This window comes from Oncorhynchus clarkii, chromosome 19 (genome assembly GCF_045791955.1).
Source record: "Oncorhynchus clarkii lewisi isolate Uvic-CL-2024 chromosome 19, UVic_Ocla_1.0, whole genome shotgun sequence".
NCBI classification, from domain to species: domain Eukaryota; kingdom Metazoa; phylum Chordata; class Actinopteri; order Salmoniformes; family Salmonidae; genus Oncorhynchus; species Oncorhynchus clarkii.
This window is the reverse complement of record NC_092165.1, coordinates 44,348,299-44,355,770: the sequence shown is the minus strand read 5'-3', so window position 1 is coordinate 44,355,770 and position 7,472 is coordinate 44,348,299. Positions and strand designations below refer to the sequence as shown.

Sequence of the window (7,472 nt, the reverse complement as noted above, 5' to 3'; positions counted from 1 at the left end):
TAAGATCAATCATGATCTACCCATGATCTATCTTAGATAATGATCTAAGATCAATCATGATCTTCTGAACTACCATGAAAATAAAATTCAACCTTCCTGGCCTGGCTGCTGCCAGGAAAAGCATTGAAGTGCAACACTGCAAAGTTTGCAGTTCTCCCTGCCTTCCATTTCCACAGTAACATCTGTTACCGCCAATATCTCTTTTGCCGTCTCCACAATAACCTTCAACCTGGCATTTCTGCTTTCCTCAACCTGAGTCGTATTGATTACCTTACCAATAAAATCTAAAAAGTCAACTTTATTCATTATCAAAGTGTCCTTTGACACCAGACATTCATGAGCACAATATTTCCAGGACCATCAGAATCACTAGCCCCGAAAGTAGGTCCACTTACTACAGGTACATCCATGTCAGATCCATCAGTCTGAAAGTAGGTCCACTTACTACAGGTACATCCATGTCAGATCCATCAGTCTGAATGTAGGTCCACTTACTACAGGTACATCCATGTCAGATCCATCAGTCTGAAAGTAGGTCCACTTACTACAGGTACATCCATGTCAGATCCATCAGTCTGAAAGTAGGTCCACTTACTACAGGTACATCCATGTCAGATCCATCTGGCCGCACCATAGTTCTACCAACCTGTTTTACAGCCTCTGCAAATGATACATCATAACTGATCTTATATCTTTGAGCCTCTCTCTGTACCCGGCATCCACCAAATGCTGCACTGTATTCTCCCCCACAATTACTGTACTTAACCTTCACATTGCTTCCACATTCACCGTAATCATGTGCCCCTCCACACTTGGCACATCTTTTCTTTCCTTTACACTGAGCAGCTACATGTCCCATTCTTTGGCATTTAAAACACTGCAGTGCATATGTGACATATCCTCTAACATTGAAACTGAGGAGTCCTATCTGTACTTTTCCCAGCAAGACTTTCTCAAATCTCAGCATCACTGATAACCTTTCACTTTGACCCTCTTTCCTACTGATCAACCTTTTGGCTTCCATCACTCTGCCTCCCTTCACATTATCTTTAACATCATCTGTGAACATAGATATCGGGACCCCAGTGATGACTCCCCTCAATCTAGCATAAGCACCCGGGACATGGCTTTTAATCTTCTTCCCATTAAGCGTTTCCATTTGAAGAATCTTGAGCCTGGCTACCACATAATATTAACAATCTAACATTTCAAATAAATCAAGCTAATTTCACTTTTCTCTACAGCATTAATTAGTCAGATAAGTGATGCCCTGCGGTCTAATCAAACACTATCACCACTTTCCCCTCCACACATCATTACTCTTGCTTCCTACCTTGGCCCTCTTAATGCTTTCTTTACAAGACGCCCCAATTCTTTCTGTTTCATGACCTCTCTTCTTCCTGTCTTTCCACTACTGACCATTCCGGTCCTTGACCCTCATCCTCACTCTCCACACCATCAGAACTGACACCCATATTGTTCGCATTCCAGCTTTTTCTCAATTTCCTCCATTTCGTCCACACTACTCGCAGCCATTTCCGATCAAGGAAACTTCCTCGTCGGTTTTGTCCTTAATCCAATGTCTTACGACGATGTCCTAATGTTACAGTATCCACACTGAATATTTACATTACTGCCATCTAATGTAGAGAAAATCAAACAAACACTTGAATAGACGAGACCGAGACCTGTCTTTTGCTGCTTTTATTTTAAATTAATTATCTTGTATAATAAAGCATTTTGTTGCAAAAATAATGAGCAATCAAGTATATATCCTGAAATAGTATTTATTTGCTTGCAAAAGGTATTAAGGTACGTTTTCCCCCAACGTACCCTAATAGACAGTGAAATATTAAACATTCAACATGACATTTTCACTCGGGAAAAAAGGTAACTAGTACAAACAAATAATGAAGCAAATGATGTGTGTTCAGTTGCAACGTTCCTCATAGAAACAAGCAAAGACAACAACAAAAAAGCAGTCCAACAGGCTTACTGTTATCTCCCTAAGCCATAACTGCCATAACTGAATGCTTTGGGGACTTTTATAAAGTAAACATTGTTATAACTGAGTGTACGGATGGTAAGTAGAGCGCCTATCCTTTTGAGAGGGCACAGTCAGGGTGATGACCCAAGTCAGCGAGACATACAGTAAACTGAGACTGCCAGTCCCTGTCAAATACTGCCCTGAGCTGCCCCTGCAGAGCCTGGGTCCTCCAGGCCCAGTGTGGTGCGTGCTGGGAAACCACCAGCCCCACTCCAGCTGTGGTGTTGAAGTAGTCAGCTGACCAGTTAGATGTCCCTGAGGGGCAGAATGATTTGGAATGCAAGTTATTCATTACCTGTAATGCTTTCATGTAGACAACTGTGTCTGTTCACATCAAAGTATTATAATATGCAACTATTTTCTGTTGATACAGCTGTCTATCCCTTACCAATATATGCCATTTTATCAGTCACCATGTATTTATTATGGTTTACTCTAGAGTGGGGTATCTCTGACTGGTTCCCTACTGGCACAATGGACAGTTTCTGAAAAAGAGGACAATCTGGCATTACAGTACAGAAAAGAAGACCATCACATTGGTTGAATAATAATACCAGTGGGCTATGTGTGTCTTCCTACCACTTGAATGCTGATACGCTGGGCAGGGTAATTCAGGGAGGCTAGAGACTGAAGAAAAGGAAGCATGGCTGGATCAGAATCCCGCCCACAGCTCACCAGCAGACGGACCTTAACATTCCGCTCAAAAGCAGCCCTCTTTAATGCATCATCAATGGCTGGCCAGTACCTAAAGGATGAGTTAAAGAGGTACACTACCGGTCAAACGTTTTAGAACACCTACTCATTCAAGGGTTCTTCTTTATTTTTACTATTTTCTACTTTGTAGAATAATAGTGAAGACATCAAAACTATGAAATAGCACATGGAATCATGTAGAAAGCAAAAAAGGTTTAAACAAATCCCAAAATATTTTACATTTGAGATTCTTCAAATAGCCACCCTTTGCCTTGATGACAGCTTTGCACACTCTGGCATTCTCTCAACCAGCTTCACCTGGAATGCTTTTCCAACAGTATTGAAGGAGTTCCCACATATTGTTGGCTGCTTTAACTTCACTCTGCGGTCCGACTCATCCCAAACCTTCTCAATTTGGTTGAGGTCAGGAGATTGTGGAGGCCAGGTCATCTGATCCAGCACTACATCACTTTCTTTCTTGGTCAAATAGCCCTTACACAGCCTGGGGGTGTGTTGGGTCATTGTCCTGTTGAAAAACAAATGATAGTCCCACTAAGCCCAAACCAGATGGGATGGCGTATCGCTGCAGAATGCTGTGGTAGCCATGCTGGTTAAGTGTGCCTTGAATTCTAAATAAATCACAGACAGTGTCACCAACAAAGCACCCCCACACCATAACACTTCCTCCTCCATGCTTTACAGTGGGAAATACACATGCAGAGATCATCCGTTCACCCACACCACATCTCACAAAGACATGGCGGTTGGAACCAAAAATCTCCAATTTGGACTCCAGACCAAAGGACAAATTTCCACTGGTCTAATGTCCATTGCTTGTGTTTCTTGGTCCAAGCAAGTCTCTTATTATTATTGGTGTCCATTAGTAGTGGTTTCTTTGCAGCAATTTGACCATGAAGGCCTGATTCACACAGTATCCTCTGAACAGTTGATGTTGAGATGTGTCTGTTACTTGAACCCTGTGAAGCATTTATTTGGGCTGCAATTTCTGAGGCTGGTAACTCTAATGACCTTATCCTGTAACTCTGCGTCTTCCTTTCCTGTGGCGGTCCTCATGAGAGCCAGTTTCATCAAAGTGCTTGATGGTTTTTGCAACTGCACTTGAAGAAACTTTCAAAGTTCTTAACATTTTCTGTATTGACTGACTAATGAAGGACTGTCATTTCTCTTTGCTTATTTGAGCTGTTCTTGCCATAATATGGACTTGGTCTTTTACCAAATAAACTTCTGTATACCCCATTACCTTGTCACAACACAACCGTTTGGTTGTGCAAAGATAATGCAAAGAGTGTGCAAAGCTATCATCAATGCAAAGGGTGGCTATTTGAAAAAACTCAAATATGTGTTATTTCATAGTTGTGATGTCTTCACTATTATTCTACAATGTAGAAAATTGTAAAAATATAGAAAAACCCCTTGAATGAGTAGGTGTTCTAAAACATTTGACCGGTAGTGTATACTCAATTAGTCTTTCAATATTACAAGAAGTCAAAGTAAGTAAAAGTCAATGGTGGATTGAAAAAGGCTATGATTTTGGTAGGACAGTATGTTCACCTTTGAGGGTGTATGAAGCGTGTGGTGGGGAAATACTCCATGACTGCCACATCAATGTAGTGCTGTGCCCCTGAGATCACTGAGAGGATAGAATCAAGGTCCTGCGTCCGAGAGGCGGGGCAGAAAGTGGGAGGAGAGGCCTGGGAGAGACAGAGTATAGACATCACATTGCAATCAAGAGAGGGCTGTAATGAGTAGAACTGTGATGAGATGGTCATTAGATGAGAAAAAAATATCCAGTCAGTGTGTTATGACAATAGACACACTCTTTAATTCTCTCAGGTTTTATTCAGATGCTAATAGTTTTATGGTTCGGGGCACTCTGAAAGCAGGGAATGGGAAGTGAAACCGAAAGGACTCACTGTGATGTAGATTTTGCTTGAAACATTATCAGTCTTCAGCAGCATGGGGTGCTCTTTGTTGATGGCAGTGTCATACTTGGAGGGCCAAGGGTTTGGGATGGTGCTGTTGCGATGACCCATCACCCAGTATGACTCAAAGATCTTATGGAGGTCCTCAGCCAGACTGGAGCAGTTATAGATCACCACTCCCAGTTCCTTTACCTAAGGTGATAGTGCATTGTGACCCGTCATGTAGGTGCAAAACGAGTGAGATTATTTAAGGTAGTTCTATTATATCATCACTAGACCTTTACCTGTGTAAGAGACCTCCAATCCATGTTGGCACTTCCCAGGAAAATGTGTTTCCTATCAACAATCCAGAACTTGCTGTGGAGTACACCACCAGTCAAACGCCCAAAGGGAACTTTTCTTACTTGGACTCCTACAGTATAGATAAACAAGGAGAGGAGATTAGAGGATAAAACATACAGTAGGATAATATACTGTGTACGAAACATTAAGAACACCTTCCTAATATTTCAGACCTTTCTGTCTCAGAAAATGAAGATCTGTGGAGTTTGTCAGCACAGAGGGAATACTTGTCACAACTCTCACTGACACATTTCTGGAAGGTAAAGCTCCAAACTGCTCCAGTATGTTCTTTCCCTGTTGATAACAGTAGATAAAGTGCAGGCAAATTCACAGGGATGACTAGTTGACAGCGGTTGTCAAACGTATTTCAAATGTCTTTTTTTAAACTCACAGGCAAGTCAGTGGAAGAGTTGATATTGATGTCATCACCGGTAAGAGTCCAGTAGAAGGAAGCCACATCGACTTGGTAGGTTGCCATGGACAGGAGATCTCTCCAGGCTTTGTCCACTGGGGTCCCAAAGGTTGCATTGTCGTCATATTTCATATACAGGGGAATGCTCTCTACGAGGATTATACTGAGGAATTCACAACAGGACCTGTTAAATTTCTAGTCTTTGGGGAGGATTACAAACTGGAGACAACACCTCCACTTCCCTTGCCAAAACTTAAATTTGACTGTTTTATATTGTCAATTCGATGTATTTCAGTATTAAAGCAAAAACGTATACTATGTATACGACGCTCACCGGCTTTGCTCTTCAGAAATGTTATTTTGATCAGTGTTTGTTTTTTGGAAGATCTTGTAGTTTTGGAAATGCTCTTCTGTGCTCTTCTCATACATAGAAAAGGAGAGCAGTGCCCCGAATGCAGTCAAACATCCCACTGCCACAGCAATTGAAACAAGCCGTTTGGATCCCTGGAACATGAACACAGCCATGTGATCAATATAACTGTGAACAGAAGTTCGAACAGACTTCAGTTGTATCAACATAGATGGGAATCTACTGAAAAGTCTGACAAGCAATTCTTACTTTTACGTTGGGAACATCGCTATCATGTAAAGTATTGTAAGGAGAGGACATCTCTGGCATGGATGTTCCTGATGTACTGCTGAAATCCAGACCTAAAATGTTATTGGTCATGCATATCATTTTAAACATACATTTAACATACAAAAACAACTTACGGAAACAGAGTAAAGCGGCTCGTCTTCTGCAAGTGATTTGTCGTTACAATAGCCTTCCTCTAAGTCCTCAGAAATTGATATGAAACTAGGTATGACATCTACTGTCCACCGGAAAATACACGGTTCCTGTTTTTTCTTTCATTTCCCTTTTTTGAGAGATCAGGATATACAGTATAAATAAAAGTACTTGTGATGATTCTGTTGAGTGCTACAATATTAGGCTTATATCCAACAAGTGGCGTTGGAATAAAAATGAAGATGACAGTACAACATAATTGATTACAAATCTCTTTATTACAACATGTTATCACATTCTCTAAACTTTGCACAAAATGTATAACCTTTCCAATAAATTCATTCTGGAAAACATCATAAATAACAGATGCTGAAGGATGTGGAACTTAACATTACTTTTAGGGTGCAAGAGCCAAACAACCCAAAAAACAAACCATGGTGACTGATGACTTTAAAGGGATATGAGCTAGGTATACAACATTTGACTCACATATGACATCAAGATATTTCTCAATTAAAGTGTTTAACTGGAGCTTTTGATGGAGAAATGTAATAAAACTTCCACAAAGCAGAATAGCAGCAGCACTTCGTGTCATAGCAATCAAAAGCTCAGAGACAGATTTAACTGAGCCCATGGGTGTAAACAAGAACTGTACTTTGTGGTATGAAACCATATATCCCAAAAGGCTTTGTGGCAGAGGGAAATTCCTTTTACAATTTCATATACAGCTACACAAACTGTTGGGAAAAGGACAAGCACTTGTGGACTGTAGTCCCTTTATTTTATTGCATTTTCAGTCTCCTTTCCTTCCGGACAGGATATAATTTATACAATCTAACAGAATGAGAGCATCCCCCTTAGTAAAAAAAGGTGGCTTAATGTGTAGCTTCTCAGCATAAGATTAAAGGGTCCCAATGGTACTACACTAGTGCAAAATACAAGATGGTGTGGTCATCTCTAGATCATCAAGTCTTAGATATGTACATATAGCATGACATTTTGATTTAATGTATAACTGCACAACATTTCTGCTCACAATTATGATGAATGATTAGAACAAAACAAGAAACAGCAAGTGCATCTTGCTGTTGACACCTGATACAGTCCTTTAAAACTGGCATCAACATCACAGGAGTTCATGTAGTGTGGTGTGCTTATTGATGGAATGAAGGAGTGTACAGCAAAGAGACTGGAGAAAATATCTCCAGAAAGCAACACTGAAAACTGTCAGAGGGCATTTAAGTC

At 40.7% G+C, this 7,472-nt stretch overlaps 1 protein-coding gene across 4 annotated transcripts; it reads right to left on the bottom strand.

The window, feature by feature from the left end:
• Nucleotides 1-1,689: 1,689 nt before the first annotated feature.
• Nucleotides 1,690-6,288, bottom strand: LOC139374282 (5'-3' exonuclease PLD4-like). Of its 4 annotated transcripts, none has more exons than XM_071115313.1 (11): nucleotides 6,212-6,288; nucleotides 6,057-6,135; nucleotides 5,772-5,941; nucleotides 5,417-5,600; nucleotides 5,199-5,319; nucleotides 4,968-5,095; nucleotides 4,675-4,875; nucleotides 4,313-4,452; nucleotides 2,627-2,792; nucleotides 2,436-2,532; nucleotides 1,690-2,302 (listed from the first exon to the last, which is right to left on the bottom strand). In XM_071115313.1, exons 2-11 carry the CDS (start codon nucleotides 6,114-6,116, stop codon nucleotides 2,097-2,099), a joined length of 1,473 nt encoding a protein of 490 aa, XP_070971414.1. In that variant the 5' UTR covers nucleotides 6,117-6,135; nucleotides 6,212-6,288; the 3' UTR covers nucleotides 1,690-2,096. The 4 variants fall into 4 exon arrangements, with proteins under 4 accessions (XP_070971414.1, XP_070971415.1, XP_070971417.1 ...); XM_071115314.1 differs by having other exon boundaries at nucleotides 6,057-6,132; nucleotides 6,212-6,278; XM_071115316.1 differs by having other exon boundaries at nucleotides 6,063-6,135; nucleotides 6,212-6,268.
• Between the last annotated feature and the right edge of the window lie 1,184 nt (nucleotides 6,289-7,472).